Source organism: Rhinolophus hipposideros (assembly GCF_964194185.1).
Source record: "Rhinolophus hipposideros genome assembly, chromosome: 15".
Classification (NCBI taxonomy): Eukaryota; Metazoa; Chordata; class Mammalia; order Chiroptera; family Rhinolophidae; genus Rhinolophus; species Rhinolophus hipposideros.
Window position 1 is genome coordinate 13,387,864 of NC_138061.1, and position 20,251 is coordinate 13,408,114.

Sequence of the window (20,251 nt, forward strand, 5' to 3'; positions counted from 1 at the left end):
GAGCCAGAAATCAGAATATATGCCTGATAATTCTTAGACAGCTAGAGAGGAGGGCAGAGTTGGATGTAGGTTAGGTGAGGTAAGAGATTTAACCGAAACTGGGGTGCTTTGTTTTTGTTTGTTTTTTCAATTAACTTTTCTAATAATTTTATTGAGATATAATTCATATACCATACAATTTACCCATGGAAGTCTATAACTCAGTGGTTTCTATATATTCACTGACGTGTGCAACCATCACTGTAGTGAGTTTTAGAGTAGGTTTATTGTGTCTAAAAGATACTCTGTGCCCTTTAGCTGTTACCCCACCGCCATCCCAACCTCTCCATCCCCACTCCTCATCCTTAAGAAACCACTAATCTACTTTCTGTCTCTCTAGATTTCCCTATTCTGGACATTTCATGAGTGGAATCATATGATATATGGTCTTTAGGGTCTGGCTTCTTTCCCTTACCTTGTTTTCTTGACTCATTCATGTTGTACCATGTATCAGTACTTCATTCCTTGTTATGGTTAAATAATCTTCCATTGTATGGGTAGGCCACATTTTGTTTACTCATTCATCAGTTAATGGACATTTGGATTATTTATATCTTTTGTTAATATTGCAGCTATGAACATTCATATACAAGTTTTTGTGTAAACATAAGTTTTCAATTCTCTGGGGCATATACCTAGGAATGGAATTTCTGGATTAAATGGTAACCCTAATATTTAACCTTCTGAGGAACTCTCAGACTGCTTTTCAAAGTGGCTGCACCATTTTACATTCCTACCAGCAGCATATGAAGTTTCTGATTTCTCCAGAATCTTGCCAATACTTGTTATTATCTGACTTTTGAATTCCAGCCATTCTCGTGGTTATGAAGTAGCATCTCAGGGCAGCATCTCAAGCTGTACTGAGCTCTGACTGAGACAGGGAGCGGCTGGCTAGCAGATCAGTGCCAAGGCAGGGCAGGCTACCTGTCTGACAAATGCTGATGCTGACAGTTCCTGGGCTCTCTCACTCTCCAACAGCCTCCACTTCATCCTTATCAGAGGAGCGAGGAATGGGCAATGGAGAAAACATGACTTCTGTCCCTGGCTTCCTTATAAGCGACCCTAGAAAAATGTTGTTCAGAACCGGCTGGCCAGGCCTGTTGCAGTTGAGGGCACCTCTCTCAAATACCAGCTTAGTATGCTTTAGGCAGATGCCTGAAATCCCCTCATTAAGGGAAATTAAATAAATAGATAGATAGATAGATAGATAGATAGATAGATAGATAGATAGATAGATAAATAAATAAATAAATAAATAAATAAATGGTCATTCCACAATTAGGGGTAAAAACTAAACGTGGATTTCTGTTGGAGCTAACGCTACTGTGAATGAGTTTGGTGCTTCTACTGAATGCTTCTACTGAAAGAGATTCCAATCAGACTCTTTGGAATGAGCTGTTGATGCTCATGAAAGAGATAAGTTCTGCTGTAGGAGAAGGCAGGAAGTCAAGGGGAGACCAGGTAAACAGTGGTTGAATGAGAATGTGGTGGACAATGGTTTGTCAGTAGTTTCAATCACAAGAGAACAAGAGAATAAACAGTATCAAAGAGAGTCCTGGGTAAAGGAAAAGGCAACCCTCATTGAGACATCCATATCTTAATGAAGGCAGATAAGGAAATCTGGGGAAATAGTTAGTTCAGTGTGTGGCTTTAATGTTGGACATTCCAGAATTTAAGTCCCAGCTCATCTACATACTAAATGTGTTATTTTGGGAATTTAGTGTCTCCAAGTCACTGTTTCCCCATCTGTAAGGTATGCAGAAGAATGCACACCTTATTTGATTGCTATGAGCAGGTCTGCCCCTAGGGTATATGGGTTCCCGAGCAACTATTTTGGGGGGAGATCCTTGTCAATATAAACAATTTGAGTCACTCCAAATCAGTGTGTCAACAGCCCAGTCTTACTCAATTGTGGGAAAGAAATACCACACCAGCCTGAGAAAGTGGATTGTTCACCAAACTCTCCTCCTGGACTCAAACTGGCTCCAGGGCTCTGAGACAGCCCCACTGGCAAGAGTCCTAGAGCTCCTCTGGGCATCTGGTCAACCTTCTTCCCAGCAAGGATCCTCAGAGAGAACTCCAAAGAGCAGGCTGGAGTGCCCCCCACCCCGACCGCCCTGCTGGCCCTAGCTGGTCCTAAGAAAGGGACTTAGACATTTTTGAGGAAGGTGTGGTTTAGGGCCAAGGGCTCTACCTGCCCAGGTCTTAGGGAAGTATTGATTATGAGGATTAAAAAAGAACATTCATATTGAAAGTGTTTTCCAGAGTGACACACACAAGCATCCACTAAATTTGAGCTACAATAAAATAGTTTGTTATTTTAAAAAGTAATGATTTCTGTTGTTTGCCTTCCACCGCTGTGAAGCCATAGAGGTCCAATTTTTGTGCTTCTGGAACCCAGGACTATCAACACAGCACAGGAAGTGGGATTCCCAGGAAACCACTGTGTGTGCTTGGAGTATCCCATGTAGGACAGCTGCCTGGAGGAAGTGTGCCCTTCTGTGCTAGTGAAACCCCAGAGCGCTCAGGAGTGGCTCCTGGAAGGACGCTCAGGGTTATTTGGGGAAAGCCTCCTGCAGCTGCTAGAAAGATCTGCCTCTTCCTGTTGTTGTCTGGTGCTCAGCTCCTGTTTGAGTTGTGCTGGCCTCCATGCTTTTTAAAGTGCCTCTTCATGTGCCTGTCCTTTGTCGTGCTCAACACAACCCTCGGAAGTCAGTAGGGAAGGAATTGTTTTCCCCGATTCAGAACAAAAAGAGGAACTGACAAGAAGCTGGAACATGTAGACAAAGCCAGTGCATCAGTGAACATAAAAAATAGCTTCTACGTGTGGATGTAACTCTATCTCTGTGGGATGATTGTGGATGCAGTGCCATTCTAGAACAGTTGTCATTCACTGAGGGCCTGCTATGTCTCAAACATTGTGCCTAGTGTTGTATAACTTTCCCCGTTTAGTATTCCTAATAATTCAACAAAGCAAGTACTACTTTTATCCTCATTCTACAAATGAGGAAACTGTGGCATATGCGGCTAAGAAACCTGCCACAAGTCACATAGGTAGTAAGTAGGAGAGCTAGATTTGGATGTAGGTTGGCCTGACACCCAAGTTCATGGGCTTAACCAGGATACTGTATGGCCTCACCCTAGGAGAGTAAGGATAGGTCATCCCTGAGATCTGCTGAGCATTGGCACACTTAAAATTTGTAAATAGCAGTGCTAATTAAGTACGTTAGCAATTCAAATTTGAAGATTCTCTTGTAAAATAAATTGTTTGTGCCAGGAAAATTAGCGAACATTTCTTTTCCCCAGTTCATAAATACAGTTATGTGTATGGGGTTTTCTCCTTACCCTCCTATAAGAACTTATAGTAAATTTTTAAACCTGTGTTTCTTTTTGTTCTTCTGAGCTTTTGGGTCTAGTACAAATGTAAGCGCATATTTAGGTCAATTACCTTCTTGACAAACAAACAAGAAGAGACTGGCCCTCTTATCAAAAGCCCGAAGGATATCTGGAAAGGGTCCAGTGATTATGTTGTCAGCTGAGTCCAAATCCCAAAGCAGAATGTTCTGGACTGGAGACCAGGGACCAAAGTAGACTTGGCAGCCCCCACCCTGGAAAAGCAGTTCATATTTCTGAAGATAGAAAGGTGATTTTGCTCTGGTTCAAACACCTGCTGTGTCTTCCGGTGTACATTCAGCATACCCCTAGGGACTGTCTTCGCTTGGGGCGCTCTCCCCAAGACCCAAAAAGTCAGATTTATCACATAACTGAGAGAACCTCAGCAGTGTTTGTACACTGTTATTTCTTCAAGTGATACCAACATGTTTTGTTATATGTTCATAACATACAATGTTATGATTCTCTCACTTTTCCTTTCATGACCCTTTTAGTCTCATTCACTATCACTAATCCCAACCCCAGAGATCAGACAGGTACGAGGGCCAGGAAAGTCTTGGATATCATGGGCCAAAGAGGACTTTGTTATCTGCTCACTGAGGGCTCTAGGAGCTTTTCTACTACATCTTCCCGGTGGTACTGAGATGCTGTGTTGGGAAAACATTTTGCATACTTTGTAAACCCCAGACACCACGGTGAAGACCCTCCTTCAATGTGAGAGAAGGAAGTGTTTGACCTGGCCTTGAAAACAGTATCTCCTGGGTGATAGGGCAAGGAGGGGTGTCTGGTTCGTCCCGCGGCCCTGCTCTCCTGACTGATGGCTTAGACCAGTGGCTTTTCTGAACACCAAGTCATAGCAGGAATCTGGTGCTTGCAGGGAGATGTGCAACCTCGTGGCCTCAATTCCTCCACATGCCAGGCCACCAGGGCCACGTCCAGTTTCTTGATGGAATGTGGTTCCCTCAAAACAGCAGTCTCACTTTGACTTTTATTCTGCGGGTGATGGACATGGTACATGGTGGAGAGTTTCTTCCACATCTCGGGAGAACAGAAGGAGAGATTTGAGATTTCAGCTGTGTGGTAAAGCATTAGTTTGTATTGTTTTCTTTGATTTATAGTGATCAGTAACCCCTATTAACTCCCCAAGGCTTCCTGTTCCATTAGTTTAATCATATTTCCCAGAATCATAGTTTTAAGCCCTTGACTGTCAGGCCCTGCCTTTCTATCATGTCCTACCATTAACCCCCAAACACCACACCAGATTTCTCTGTCACCGATGTTTGAAGGACCCTTTCACCTTGGGCCTCTCTCTGTACGTGCAGTTCTGCTCCCTGGCGTACCCTTCCCGGTTCCTCTGACTCAGGCAGGATTCACCTTAAGCTTTTCCTCCTCTGGGCAAGCTTGCCTCCCCATCTTCTGTGCTTCTAAAGCCTCCTATGCATGTCACCATCAGAATTGCCTGTTTCTAAGCTTCTGTCTTTTAGTACACAGAGTTCCTCTCTGATGGTACAGAGGGAGCCACATTCATATTATTGTTCCATTATAGTACCTGGCATGAAAATAGGCCATAAATGTGTGAGTAAATGAATGAATGTACGTTTTCAGAAAACAAATCACTGTTAGAATACAGTGGACATAAAATTGTCTCCCTGCCTTCGGGTAGTTGAAGCTTGGAGAAGCAGTCTGGTGTAGTGGCTGTAAATTCAGGGCTGTGGGGTCAGACTACCCTGCCAAGTTCAAAGTCCAGCACCATTGTTTTTTAGCTGTGTGACCTGAACATGTTACTTAATACCTCTGAGCTTCAGTTTTAGCCCATGTAAAGGTGGATAATACTACCTACTTTGCAGACATATTATAAGGACTAAAAGAAAATATGAATATAAAAAAAAGAAAATATACTAGGATTTAGTAGGTTCTCGATAAATATTTCTCCCTTTTCCTCTTCTTCTCCCCACTCCAGATGTGTGAGAAGCTAAATAAATGGTTAGGTAATAAACATAATTAGTTTTCAAAGGAAGGAAAGATAATTTGGGTCTGATGCAACCAGGGAAAGAGAAAGTAAGATTTGAGCTGCAAAATAGATAAGATTTACCCAAAATATGAGTAAAAGAAAATAGCCTGATGATATGAGAGTAGAAAGGAAAAATAGAAGATAAGACATTTTTCACCTTCTTCCACTGCCTGACTGTGCCTGGTCCAGCCTTGTTTTGTTTTTTGTTTTATTTATTTTTTTAGGCCCAGGAATGTGAACATTTTCAAGGAAATGTTCCCATCTAATTTATTTCCTTGGGTAACTAAATATGCTGAAATACCCCATTAGTTTTCACCATATGTACTGAAAAACTGATCTTATTTCAAGTCAGAGAATAAGGCAGTCTAAGTTTATTGTTTGGCATTGTTTATATCCTGGCTAAAAATAATTGATTCTTACTAAGAGTGGCTTACCTTCACAGAACGCCCAGATGTAGCATCATGTGATCCTAATGATTCTGGGGCACGCCTCAGTGCTTATGATTCTACACCCCTGTTAACTTACTAGTGCATCAGCCATGGGTCTGGAATGACCCTGAGATGTAAGACGAAGGCTGCCGGCAGAAAGGCAGCAGAGTCTGTGTGCTATTCCTGCAGATGTTAAGTAGCCAGGAGAGCAGTGATTACTTTCTGAGCTTTCAGAAGGCTCCCCACCCAGAATGCATTAGAGAAGTTCTTCACAGAATCAAATTTAAATATTTCAGAACTTCAGATGGCCAATGGTATGCGTTTCTTAAAGATAGAAATAAAAGTTTCATATCAACACCTTCCTACAGGGAGTAGGAGACTGAGGCCCAGAGAAGGAAAATGACTTTCCCCAGCACTGCCATATATATGTTACAGGCAGACTTAGATGAAGAGTTAGCCTTTTTTCTCCCTCTTTACCATTGCAGAAGAGACGACTGAAAGATTATCAAAAATTTTTTTAGTTAAGTTTGAGATTCAGCTCAGGTGACACTTTCCTGTGAAGGCTCTCCAAACTTGCACTCTTTGGGGGCCCTTCCTTAAGTCACACAAATGCCCATCCAAATACCTTTATGCTTGGTTATATCTGTTTGTCTGCATGTCTCTCCCTACCAGGTAGTAAGATTCTTATTGTCAGGAAAATGGTCTTTGCTTCTCCAGTGTGTAACACTGGTCTTCGTAAGTAAAGGCACTTCATATACTTTCAAAATTAAGCTATGATCCACGTGCCTTAAAAATATACCATTTTAACATGTGCAGTACTGTGGTTTTCACAGTTGGGCAACCATCACCGCTGTGTAATTCCAGGACATTTTTATCACCCCTAAAAGCAACCCTGTATCCATTAGCAGTCACACCCTGTCACCAACACTCCCCAGTCCCTGGCAACTATTGACCTACTTTGTGTCTCTATGGATTTGCCTATTCTGGACATTTTAGCTAAATGGACTCACACAGCATGTGGCCTTTTGTGTCTGGCTTCTTTTACGTAGCATCAAGTTTTCACGGTGCATTGATGTTGTAGCATGTGTCAGAACTTCGTGCCTTTTTCCAACCAAATAATATCCCATTGTATGGACAGACCACATTTTATTTTTCTATGCATCAGCTGATGGACATTGGGGTTCTTTCTGCTTTGGGGGTATTCTTAATAATGCTGCTGGGAACATTTGTGTAAAAGTTTTTGTGTGGAGGTATGTTTATAACTCTTTGGGGTAGATATCCAAGACGGGGATTGCTGGGTCATATGGTAACTCTACGTTTAACTTTTAGAGGAACTGACAAGCCCTTTTCCCCGGGGACCGCATTATTTTGCATTAAAATTTCACTTAATACAATTTTAAATTAAGTTAAAGCTATTCCCTCAAAGTGAAATAACCAGTTTTCACTACGATGAAAAATCCCATATGTACGTTTGTGTCTATTAGATCCTGTATCTTACTCTTTATATCCCTATGATGTAAAGGTCTGCAAACATATCGTGTAAAGGAAGGTAAGGTCTTGACTGAGACATTAGTTAGCTGGTTGCTCTATTCATGCTGCAGGTGTCTTACTATAGCCCCCAAGTTGTCTTTGGTTGCTGTTTAGAGATCTTTTCTCATTCAAGTTCTGTTGCGATAGATAGCAACTAAAATGAATCAGAAGACCTCAGGGACCTCCTGACTCACGGTGCCCAGAAAAATCCAGCTCACAGAGGTTTGCATGTGGCCCAGTGGAGAGGGAGAATTCTCAGGACATATAATGGGTCCTCATGGGATAAAGATGGGCTTGGGAAGAAAAGTCCCAGATAGTTGGCGCCACTGCCAGCACCCAGGCTTCTCCCTTTCTGTTTGTCATCACCTAGATCATTTCGTAAGGTCATTTTTGTAATCACTAGACTATCCTGGGGTGTTTAACATGAGCTCTCCTGGTAGGACAAATCCCAGTTCTGTTTCATATCACTCTTTTCGCCGAAGTGCTATCATGTGATTCTAGTATGGAGCTGGATATGTTCATCTGTTATCTTTTCCTCAGGCCAGACTTGTCCTTGAAGAGTACAGTCCAACTCTATAGTCATTTGGTAGCCTGCATTTCTGCAGGGGTTTGAGCTACTTAATAAGTAACTGCCAAATCGCTGAGGTCATCCATTGCTCCACCATTGTCATTGATGGAAATCCTATGTGATGTTACTTCGTTCAGTAATACTTCAACTGAACTGGAGCTAGCCTAGGTCATGGTTCCATTGGTCTATTTGAAGAGTTTAAAGAGGATACAAGCAGCTACTTCCAACGCATTTCTTGGTTAGCTTCTTTATCTAGATACCAGGAGTGGGTTAGTTCATTTTCTATCTGTAGTAGCTGGTGAAAAGTTATTGAACCTAACTCACTTGCTGGAACTCTCTCTCTATTTGGGAAGGACCACATTCTACTTGAAGTTTTCCTCTATCTCTTTAGTTAAGAGGCAAGCATTCCTTCCTTCCAAACTTTATAGTATTTTCTCAGTATCTCTGACTTGGCCCTTTCCACCTCTCTTCAGAGTTATTTAGGTACTTGTGCTAGTTGCCCTACTAGAAGGTAAACTCACTGAGGGCTTAACCTACTCATCTTTGATCTATGCACCGCTGTCTGCCTCCAGGTGAGGTTTCGTGTATTGTAGATGCTCAGTAAATACTTGTGAGCTATAATGATTTCTCTTAGCAGTAATTCATTTCTCTTCATTCTTTCCTGATTTTTGCCCACTTGGCTTTCAATTGTGTGATGCTGTGACTCAACGCTGTGTTTGTGGTTTAGTTGCTTTTTTCTGTGTGTACAGTTAACAGCCACTGAAGCATAGTGACAAATGCTCAGCATTCTTAGTACATTTTACTCAGGAAGGGGAAAAAATGTGTGTGTAATCCAGATCCCAAAGAAGAATTTAAGTTTTAAATATTTCCCTACCTATCTTCCCTCTAATTTCTCCAAGCCCCAACACATCCAATACATATGCAGAGTGTTTTCCATCTTGCTGGGGAATGGTGAGAAGGGATGAAGGGAACAAAATCACCTTCTATACCTCTTCCAAAAATATAGCCAAGTTGGCACACGGCATGTTGTACTATCACAATGTTTGGTTGAATTGCAGCAATGCGTAGCTATTTAAACATTTTTAAAAGAGAGCCCAGGAATGTATGTGACTACAATAGAACATTATTGTAAAATGACTCATTTCTATAGAGTTTGATAAATGTCATAAATGACATCCTTGCCCCTAAAACATAACTTCAAGCTTAAAAGACATTTGGGGGCATATTTGCTTATGAGGCAGTTGGTAGTTCTGACTTCTGTGACCAGAATTAATCCAAGTATGCTCATATACATATTTTAAAGGAGGAAGCACTTCAGCCTGGTGTCTGTGCATACAAATCCTATTGTGTTTGTACAATAAAATTATCCCATTCATTATTGATTCTCTTGAGAAAAAAAATATTCTGTCTGATGAGCATATTTGGTCTCTTCGGGGTGTTGTTCTCTTTCAAATCTGTCTTTGAAATCTAAAGTAAGGACTAGTTAAAAATGGTCAGTGGATCGAGACAAATTTTTCTTTATGTTTAAGCATAATACTATGGATAACTGAAATTCTCTTTTGTTGAACTACCCCCAAAAGCAGACCCTGAGACAAAGATTCGAGGGCATGTCATTTACTAGGAAGGTGATCCTAGAAAACACTGGTGGGGGAGTGACACTAATAAAAAGTGAATTATCAAACTAGTTACCAGTGTGGACAGCTAAAGCTCAAATGATTGGAAACTGTGGGAGATAGTGTAGGATATGCCTCTGGGATATTCCAGCCAACAGAGGAGGAAGCTGGGTATTTATCTACCACCTCCCCAAGCTACTTCAAGTGCATTAACTCACTCATTGTGATGTTTCTAGTTACCAGGCTTGACTTGTAGAGGTGAATGGCCAGGAGGTACAAGCAATCAAAAGAGGGAGGAATATATATATATATACACACATATATATATATATATGCGCGTATATGTACATGCACACATATATATATATGCGTATGAATAAGATCTTAGACAGTCTCATTGGAACCCAAGAAATGCTGAACAGCCAGGCATCGGGAAGCACAGAATTCCATGCCTCTCCAGGACCATCAGTTCAGTTTTGGGGAATATCTTATTCTCCTCCCTCCCAGCTGGCTTCTCTGACACACTACCCTTCGGAATTTTAGTATTTACATGTCTCTGTGAAGCCTGCCCCTGACCTGGTGTCTTTTAGTATAAGTACTTGCCATTGACTCGGACTTTTGTATATGTCTCTTCATTCAGATTCCCAGGAGTAAAATCCTAATTGGCCCAGCCCATCTTTTTCAAGACAGGGTATACATTGTAAGTGTTTGGCCCTCTGATGGATGGGTTCCCCTCCCCCTCCCCAGTGTCTACTAATAATTCAATTAGCTATGGACAAGGTGAGAAGTCATATGGCTCAGTGCCTACTCAAAAGAGAGGTAGCATGGGGACAGAGGAAGACTAGATTGGGCAAGGTACCCCCGAGGCATACCATTATACCTGGGCAAGACTCTATATTGATGTATGGAAGTCTTGTCATGAGGAATTCCACGGCATTTTCATGAATATGTAGGCTGAATAACTAGAAAGAAAAATAACCCCCCCTGTGATTATCTAGTACCAGTGTATCACCTCCTTTTCATTCAGCAACTTCTCTGGAGGAAAGATGCTATGGGAATCCTAGATATGAATAAATTAACGACAATTTTGGTTCTTGCATGAAGAATCTGGATACAATCAGTACAAAGGTACAGGTGTATCATCTCCCTTTTCTTAAAGATATATTTGCCTTGAGATTCCTTTGCCTTCCCAAGACTGAGAAACAGGAGTTGAAATATAAAAACATAATCTTTAATCAAAGGTAAAGCAATGAGGTGATGTGATTTGAGGCTCTTCTGTGAGATGCCTAGAGTAAAAATCCTGGATGGTCGGGGGCAAATCACTCTCCTCCTGCTGTGAAAACAGGGACAGAAGCACTCCTGTGCTTCTCCCCGACCCACCTCTCAATTATTGTTGGTATAATACTGTTTGCTTGTTGTTCTTTGCTTCTGTTACTCCAAACCTTGCCATTCTCTTCTATAACCATAATGCAGTAATTGGGGTATCCATTTCAGATTTAATAGAATTCACTGCTCACTGCCAATCCTTTTACGACATTATTTGCATTACTGATTTTGATGTGTCTCTTCATTGACTAAATGTTGTGGTCAAGAGGTTTTCCTAAGAAGGGTTTGTGGTGTTGTATTCCTGAGCACCTTTGTGCTTGTGGTGGTTTGCCATTGCCTTTCTGTCTGAACACCATTTTGGCTGGCTGTGAGCTTCTGGGATATGCTTGCATTCCCTCAAGACGTCCAGGTATTGCTCTGTGGTCTTCTGTGCACCCATATTGTTGTGGAGAAGGCTGAGATTAGCCTGAATTTTTCTCTCGTGGTGGGTGATAGGTTTTTTTTCTGTCTTCATAGATAGAAAATGATATCCTTTGAAATTCAAAAGCTTAGGACAGGACTTGGAGTTAGTATTTTGAATTCAATTTTGCCAAAATATTATACCTATACTCTTTAAATCTGCAAGTTCAAACGTATCTTCATTTCAGGAAAATTCTTGTGTATTTGATCTTTGAATACCTTTTCTGCTTCTTAGGTTCTTGACTTCTAGAACATAAGTTTTTTTTAAAGCATTACTTTCTTTCTGTTTTTGTTTTGTTTTGTTTTGTTTTTTTTGCACAGCTATTGGTTTTCTCTCATTGTTTTAGGCTCTTTCTTCTGCATTCATTGAGTTCATCTCAAACTTTGTTCTATGCTAGGGACTAGATATTTTATCAGTATCTGTTCTGTTCTTGGATGTTTCATTTATTACTATTGATACTATCTTGGTCCTCGGTTTTTATTTCTTTCGTCTATAATCTTTTTCCTCCTCTCATTCTGTGATGTCATCATCTTACTCTTGACCTTTTGTAAATTTCATGCACCAATTCAACCTTCTGCATTGGTGGCCACTGCCCTTCATTCTAGTCACCACACAGAAGCCAAAAGGATCCCATAGAAATGACAGTCAGATCATGTGATTTTCTCTGTGACTTCCCACCTCACTCACGGTGAAAGCCAAAATTCTTGCCATGACCCAGAGGACCCTAACTCTCGCCTCTCTCTCTTCACTCCTGTCCTCACCTGCCTGCAGCTACGCTGGCCTCCTCACTGCTTTGAACACACCAGCCAGTAATGGCTGTGTACTGTGCATGCTTATTTTGGCCTGTCCCTCAGATGATGGCTGAAACGTTCGAGGAGAATGAGAGAGAGGTTATTTTCTGGGAGTATGGCAGGGCATAATGAGAGTTATCAGGAAGGAGGAGAGCAAATGTAGGCTTTGTACACCTTACAAAACTGCTGTGCCACCCCCACCCCCCATTTTCATTTGTCTCTCTGTAAACCACAGGAATGCTACTCCGTGAGAATGATTAGTCATGGTGGAAGACTGACTTGCATCTTAAAAGACTTGATATGTGGGCCTGGGTACATCTTCTCCTGTCCAGCCAAGGATGATCCAACAGGCCAAGGTTATGATGCTGTTCACGTGGCAGGTCCTGTGATAAAAAGTCTAAGAACTAACACAGGATAAGGTACCAGGAGAGAAGATGGTTTTACACAGACAAGGCCAAATGGAATATTGTTTCCATTGTGCCAGGTCCTTTGGAAGTGCCAAAAATGTCAATGCACGTCGAATGCATCTTGACTCAAAAAGTGTGTGTGTGTGTGTGTGTGTGTGTGTGTGTGTGTGTGTTAAGCGGTTGGGGCAAGGGAAGAGGGGATCTTTACTGACCTCTGTAAAAGGGAAGACCCAACCAACCAAAAGGAGGTCCTATGGCTTTTAAATTCTAACAAACCTAGCTGTTTCCTCATGTGTAAAGTGTAATATTATCTCATCCAGTTGTTATGAGGATACAATGGGGTAATAAATGTAAAGAGACTAGAGTGCTGGCTGACATAATAAGCACGCTATAAATGGTGACAGAAGTGGTGGTGAGGGTTAGTGATTATGGGGACTTTGTAAAATGACTCCCTGATTAAATTCCTTTTCAGCGTGCTTCCTCTCCAAGGTGAATTACTGGTTTGCATCCTGGCAAATATTTTCAAGCAATCATTAAATTGATTTATATAGGAGACTGAATTGACTTTTAATTTGTTTCTTAGGTTTTTTAAAATCAGTCTATTTGACTATAAGAATGAATGCTTGCCTAGTGTTTTGACTTACTACAGTAAGCCAGTGACATTTATTCCTTGGTAGTCATCGAATATTGCATTCCTGTTTTGTGCCTGTCACTATGTGACTGCAGATATTCACGTGTGATCCTTCCCTTAAAGAGTCCACAATCCCTTGCCAAAGCAGACATGCAACTCCTTCATCACAGTATCTTCTCTCTTGATACCTTATTTTTTGTTAGTTCTTGGACGCCTTAAGTAGGTGAATAGCATCTTAGTCTTGGCCTATGGGCTCATCCTTGGCTAGACAATTCAAAGCACCGGTGGCAGTCAGGCACCAGAAAGATGGAAGTGTTGCAAGGGGAGGCCCTGCAGCACTAGATGATGGAAAGGGACCGTTTTTCTATCCTAATCGCTGTATTTCTATCTAGAAAATATTAAGGAAATGGGTAAAGCTAATAGTAAACTACAGGGAAACAAATGGCCTCTTCCCAAATAATTTAGAGCTATTTCTGTACTCCTTGTGAACTTCTCGTGTACCTGAAATTAGGCTAAAACCCATGAAATTCTCTTTACTATCAAAAGGTCCTTTGAATTCGCGTAGTAGGTTCTAGTACACTTGTAGGAAAATGGCTTCTTTTATGCTCATTCTATACTTTCTGTCCTTAGTGGATTATTTATAAGGAACATTAAATATACTTCAGTAATTTTTGTCATTTTCTCAAGATGCAACCAATTCCTTAGATCCACATTCAGAAGTGGCTTCCAAGAAGGACCATGCAGAAGTTTTGGATACAAATGTAAAATAATTCTACTTTAAGAATTCATGGAAAACAACTTTGCTGGCCATTGATTCTGTGAGATTCACATGGAAAAAATCCTAAGAATTATTAGTTGAGGACAAGAGAATTAGTAGGATCAAGAGGGCTCAGACATTTAGGAATTTTCCTCAGAATGTGGGAAATTTTGGAATCATCACTTCCAATAAGTGTCATTAAGATTGCATCACTTACAATAAGTGTCATTAAGTGAATGTCGAGATAATTGTTATTTTGGCCAAGGAGAGAATAGGGGTTGTCTTTTAGAAGTGGTGGGATGGTATATAGCTCTGTTTGTAAATCTCATGTTCGTTCACCTCCTGTATGCAGGCCAGTGTGCTAGGCCACTTAGTCACTTAAGAAGCTGCCTGTGGTGCAGGCTTCACCTCCAGAGAATCTGAGGCATCAGACCTTGGGTGGGGACTAGGTGTCTGCATTTAAAGCACCCCTAGTAGTTCTGTCCCTGGAGTTCTATAGACTGTGCTCTTGGGAGTCTAGAAAAGCCGGAAACCCTCTTTACCTTCTGGAGTTCACAGCCTAGTTCTGGAGATGAAGCCACTACATTCCAGAAGGATAAACCAATGGGTTTGTGTGTGCGAGATGTGCATGGCTGTCATTTTATTCTATTGATCAGAAATATTTAGATAAACTAAGAAGCTTCCACATTTCCTGAGCGTCTATTACTTTTAGCAGCAGTCTGCTAAAAACTGGACATGCACAAACCAACACAACCCAGTTTGCAAAAAGGAAGCAATATGGTTGGAAACAGAACATGGTGGACTTTGAAATGCATCCAAAGTCTTTTGATCTTAACTTGGAAAGAAAGTGATGGCTCAGATTTGAGATTAACCCCGTCACTTCTAAGGCCCCCCCTCCTTAGCGTGGCTTTCAGAGCCCTCTGTGACCGACCACCCCAGCCTTAGCTTGAGCCCCTCCCATGAACAGTGAACTACTTGATGCCTTCTCACCCCACAACCTCCCCTTGAAATGACCTTGGCAGACGTTACTTGCCTTGTCTCCTCTCCGGGCCTCCCTGTTGGGCTCAGCACAGCTCTGTACCCTATGCACCCTTCTTCTGTCTTAGCACCTTCCTAATTTCCTTGAGAATATTTGTGTGTACGCATCTCCTCCACCAGATCGTAAACATCTCCAGAGCAGTGCTTTCTCTCTCCTTGTTTTTTGTACTGCCAACCCCATACCTGGCATTCAGTAGGTGCTCCGTAAATGTTGAGGTGAGGTTAATAGATGTAAACATTAAATAGATAGCAAACAAGGAACTCATTCTTGAGTCTTCTTTCAGCTGAATTCTGCTAAAAAGGATATGGAGGGCTCTTTTGCCAATGAGTCCAAAGGTGTGGAGGGATGTGTGATGCCTGGAAAGCTGGTGTCTGTGGCCATAGAGAGGTCCCAAACTTCCTGCTCTGCAGTGCACAAGCAGTAGACAATCCTTAATCCTTGGTGCTGTTGAGAGAGAGCAGTGAGGAAGTGGACTCTGTCAGGTTGCTTGTTTCCAGGTTGTAACTTCATTGGCATGGCTTCTATTGAAATGACGTATGCTTGGAGTTTTGCCAAGAATGGCTGTATGCTAACCAAGCTTTCTCTTCAACAAAATGGTTTCTGTCTTTTGGTCACTTGGGGACAACCATGCCTTCATTTTGTGAGTGTATGAAAAAGTGGCTGTGAGTCAGTTTGGGGAATGAAACAATGAATAAAATCATGAGTTGGTGTCTTTATTATGAAGTCTTATCTCATCCGAGTTGGAATGAGATTGAGATAAATTCTTTGGAAATAATCTCTAGAAATAAGAATAAAATGTCCTGCCATCTTATGAACCGTACATTTTTCATTGCTTTCTTGATTTATTGTGCTGTATTTCTTGTAGCTTTAACTGTAAAGTAGAAAATATCTATGCTTTGCTTCTGAAAACTCTGAACTATTGGGCTCTAGGCAAGGAGACAAAAACAATTTAGTTTTACTCTCCCACATTCCAAAAATAACTTCAGTAATACCCTCTTTGGTTATCTTAAAAGTGCAGAGTGGCTGTTTTTATTCTAAAGTAGCAGTGTCTGATTGTTGGGGAGGGTGGTGGAGGGGGGGACTTTAGCCATATGACTATTATTTAGCAACTAAATGCTGGTGACTCATTCACTTTGACTGCGGTACAGGAAAATTCTTTCCATGGAAAACACAGGAGGGGGGGAAATCTCTGAACCACTGTGTAGTATTTTCCTTTAGAAAAGGCTTCCCTGAAAGTGATTCGGCACCAGCTGTTACTCTGTGAGCCGAGTCTCCAAAGCTGCCAGAGAGCCTTTCTAAACCGTGGTTTCTGGGAACTTATCCACGAAGGTAGACAGGTAGGTTCAGCGCTGTAATAAGGAACCAGTTTAGTTAAACAGTCTCAGGATTAAACATTGTCGTCCTGAATAAAAGAGAAATTGAATTAATTGCATTTATAGTATCTGGAACACTTATGTATGATTGGGTTTGGACTAATAGAAAACCAATGGTGTTTTACCGTCACATTCCATTAGGGAGAGGGGCAGAGAGTAAGAAAGAGAGAGGGAAGGAGGGAACATTGTTCCCTTGGCTTTGAGCTGAGTAAGCTGAAGGCTTGGGAGAGAAGTGTCTAAGGGCGGTGCTTATCTATTTATGCAGCAAAAACATAATAAATTAAATTCACCTGCTTAGGCTCACAGCACCACACTGATTTCTGCTCGTCGAGGTTAATTTTGCCTGTCAGCATCTCCATCAGGTCTCTCAGGGTGATTAGGGGTGGAAGTAGACCAGGGCAGTTTCAGCCATGAAAATTTGGGAATGGGAAGGGCTCATGTGTTTCATACTCAACCCTGCCCATCCCTCTGGACTGGAGGTCATGGTGCTCTCCTATTTATGAATGGAGAACAGAGAAGCTGCTAAAAGGCTCTCTAAAAGGAGTGTTTATCCTCCAACTGGCCGCTGACTTAGGAAAGCCACAACCCTACAGGGCTGCAGAGGAGGCCCAGAGCGGTGTGGGTGAAGTATGTGTCATAGAAAAGACAACCCAGGGGTTGGAGAGGACTTAGCCCTTACTTACAGGCGGAGAGGCCCAAGCTATTAATAGTAAAACCCTGAGTCACAGATGTAGGAATGTCACAGCTGCTCGAGAACTGCTACTGTTACCCATCAGCAAAGCAGCAGTAAGGCCTGGCCCAGCCCCAGAAACGTACTTTCAGCTACAAACACCCTGGGAGTCAAAGATGAGGCAGGTGGATTGACTTCATTCCTTTCTGTTCCCCTGGCTCTCTTAGACCCAACACGTTACAATATTTGCAGTAAATACAGTCTAATACTGGCTGTGCATTCTGGTTCGGAAAGATGTGTTGGCCATCTGCTGCTCCCCGGAGTGGTGCTGCGTCTGTTTTTTTTTTTTGTCTCTTTCTCATCACATTTCTCCCACATGGTGGATGTGCGTGAGGAGTGGCGGAGACTGAACACACGGTGGCCGTAGGCTTTGTGAACCCAGCCCTCTTCTGTGCCCAGGAGAGCCTACCTGTGACTCGGGGGGTCAGAAGTCAAAAGCCTTGTTAGGAGCCTCTGAGGCTGGGTCAGCCTTCGGCTAGTGAGGGGTACGGTGGTGACAGCCCCTTCCTTTGTAGCTAGTGTTCCCCCTCACATATACGCATCTAAGGGGTTTGTCTAGAAAACTCTAATGAAGCAGAGAGAAAGTGGAAGTCAGAATCCTACCTAACTGGATAAGTCAGAATTTTACTTTGATCCAGAATTTGATCCTGGGTAAGGAATTGAATCCTGAAAAGATCCTCTTCCCAGGCTGTCTCTCACTGTCTGTCCTCAGTCCCCACCCCCATTCAGGTAAACCACAGGGGGTGGGGGGAGCAGCCGGGCACATCAAATGTCATTATTTATGTTTTTTTCCTTTGTAATTGAGCCTCTAGGACCTTAAAGTGGAATAAAATGAACCCGAAGGAGCCACAAGCATTATGTTTCTACTAGGGCTAATTTTATTTCTTCAGTTGGTCTGAAACGAGCTCTAGATGGAATGAAAGCAGCAGTAATAGGAAACGAATAAGCTAACAATTGACCGGTTTTACTGATTGGAACCGTCCCTGGCTGTGTTTGGCCCCTCTCTTCTGGCAATCATTTATCAGACCCCGGGCGGGGCCAGGGCTCCGGAGCGTGGCAGGGCCCGTTTTCCCCGGGCTTCGCGCAAGGAATGCAAGGTGGTGGCGGTGACCAGAGATTAGGGCCGTGGAATTTTGCATGTGTTACAGCAGCAGCTGTAGCGAGCGGTTTCAGCCCCAGGGCAGAGTCCCCGAGCAGGGCGCGGCACCGCTCGGTGGTCGGGGCGGTTCCCGGGGCCCTCCGAGCGGGGGGCGGGATTTTAGAAAGAAGCCCGGGACTTGGCGAGTGGCTGCTGGGGCTTCTCCTCGCAGCCTCTGCAGCGGCGGTTCTGTCTGCCCGGGCGCGCTCCCTCTCGTCGCCTGCCTGCCTTTTTCCTTCAGTGCTGCTCGCCAGAGGACCCGGTTGCCATGGTGAAGGAGAAAGGTAATTATAAATATCGATCACGGTTCGCGGCGGCAGAAGTTGGACTGGTGCTGCAGGGCTCGGCTACCTTATGGGGGACGATCAGTGGAGACCGGGCAGACATGTTCGTGGTGCAAGAATCTCTATTGTGAAGCGTGGGTTTCCATGGACCGAGAGTTCATGAAGAACCTTTCATTTAGCCACGGGCATCTGAAGCACATCCTGTTTCTGGGCTGTTTGCACAGCTGAGCTCCTGCGCCTGTGTCTCTTTGGACTGTTATTGCATATTGAATTTGGGGGTTGTGTTTGAGACTTGCCTACCTGCCCCCACCCTAGCCTTCAATCTCTTACTCACCGCCACCCAAATCAGTAAATTAATTAAGATGTGTAATGAAACGGTCCTTCTACCAGGTTCCTGCTGTTGGCCAACATGCCCGAGACTAGCTGGGACCGGCTGGAAGGAGAAGCAGGCTGTTTTAAAGGTTTCAGGGGCGCTACTTTAATCACCTGGCGTTTCAGCTGCATCCCTAATCACGCCTGCCAACATCATGTTAAAGGATGTGGTATGTGTCAAAGGTGCCAGATCACCTCAGAAGGAGCATGTAAAAGGGGGGGGGTCCTCTGTGCAGGTGCACAGCATTTATGTGCTGGGCGTGGTCCTGAGTGTGAGTTAACACTCTTAGAGTTGAATTCTAGTTTGACTCTTTGGTTTATCCAGGAAAGGCACAAGAACGCAGCAGTGCTGGATGTTAATTATCCACGTAATATATAAATACATCTTATGTTAAGAAAGTGAAGTGTTGCAGGACAATGGATAGTGAAAAGTGAAAGCCCCTTGTCCCTACCCTGTCAACCTCCATTTCCCCTTCTCTCCAGAGGTAAGATTGTTACTATATGTGTATTTTTCTAGCCAGGAGTTAGATACGTAGATAGATAGATGTATGCAAATGGGATCATTCTAAGGTCATTTTTTCTGAGACTTGATTTTTTTTTTTTTGTCCCCTCTTAATATCTTAGGGACCTTCGCCACAGGGTTTTATAATATGAGCAACCACTGTTTAATTTTGCTCTTTGGTCAACTTGGATTTCTTCTGCCACATTTTCTAACTGTGAAACATAACTTTCCCCAAACACGTGGACCTCTGCTCTTTCGGGGTTACCTTAAACCATTTCGGCGACTTATCTGTATCTACTTTCTCTTAAAGCCCCTGCAGGGAATACCTTTGAGGTGAACATGCTGAACTTACATTGATTCTTGTTGCTGGGAACTCGGCTCAGTTTTATTATACTAATGGCTAGATGAAGAACAGGATCATGAACAGCTAACAGTGCTACGGCTGTGCCTTAGGACACAGAGAAGCATGGTTCCTCTCTCTCTATCCCTTCGGTTCCTGTATATCTTGAAAAATCACTTGCTTTCACTTTGGTCTTTCACTGAGTAAGTGGTAATTGAGTGAAATTATTTGGTGCATATAAAGGCGTTTCTAATGTTTCCTCTCTTTTGGCGGGTGCTTCCAGGAACCCTCAGAGTAACAAATACAGATGTTGACATTTCATAAAGATCAACGCTCTTCACTTTTACTTCCCATCCACCTGGAACAACCTGGTCCTGATCTCTGCTGCTAATATTTTTTAGTTTGTTTCCCCCATGTGAGTAATTTATGAGTGATGGGAAAGGGATTACAAAAGCCGCTTTGTGGGGCCACGAAAGCCCCAGACTTGCTCTGTGTTAGTATGCCATGTTTCCCCGAATA

The 20,251-nt window shown here is 42.7% G+C and overlaps 1 protein-coding gene across 21 annotated transcripts in view; it reads left to right on the forward strand.

Annotated features, from left to right (window-relative positions):
- The window catches only part of ABLIM1 (actin binding LIM protein 1), a 270,699-nt gene that overhangs the window by 88,830 nt on the left and 161,618 nt on the right, over window positions 1–20,251 (forward strand). For 10 of the 21 annotated variants that reach the window (XM_081074419.1, XM_081074438.1, XM_081074440.1 and 7 more), the window contains exon 1: window positions 18,145–18,518. The exons of 8 other annotated variants lie outside the window; for them this stretch is intronic. In XM_081074419.1, coding sequence (XP_080930545.1) covers window positions 18,503–18,518 — 16 coding nt within the window. In that variant the 5' untranslated portion in view covers window positions 18,145–18,502. Of the gene's footprint in view, window positions 1–16,184; window positions 16,331–17,929; window positions 18,519–18,865; window positions 19,061–20,251 lie in introns of those variants that run through there. 3 more of the 21 variants (XM_081074431.1, XM_081074439.1, XM_081074418.1) reach the window with 3 other exon arrangements.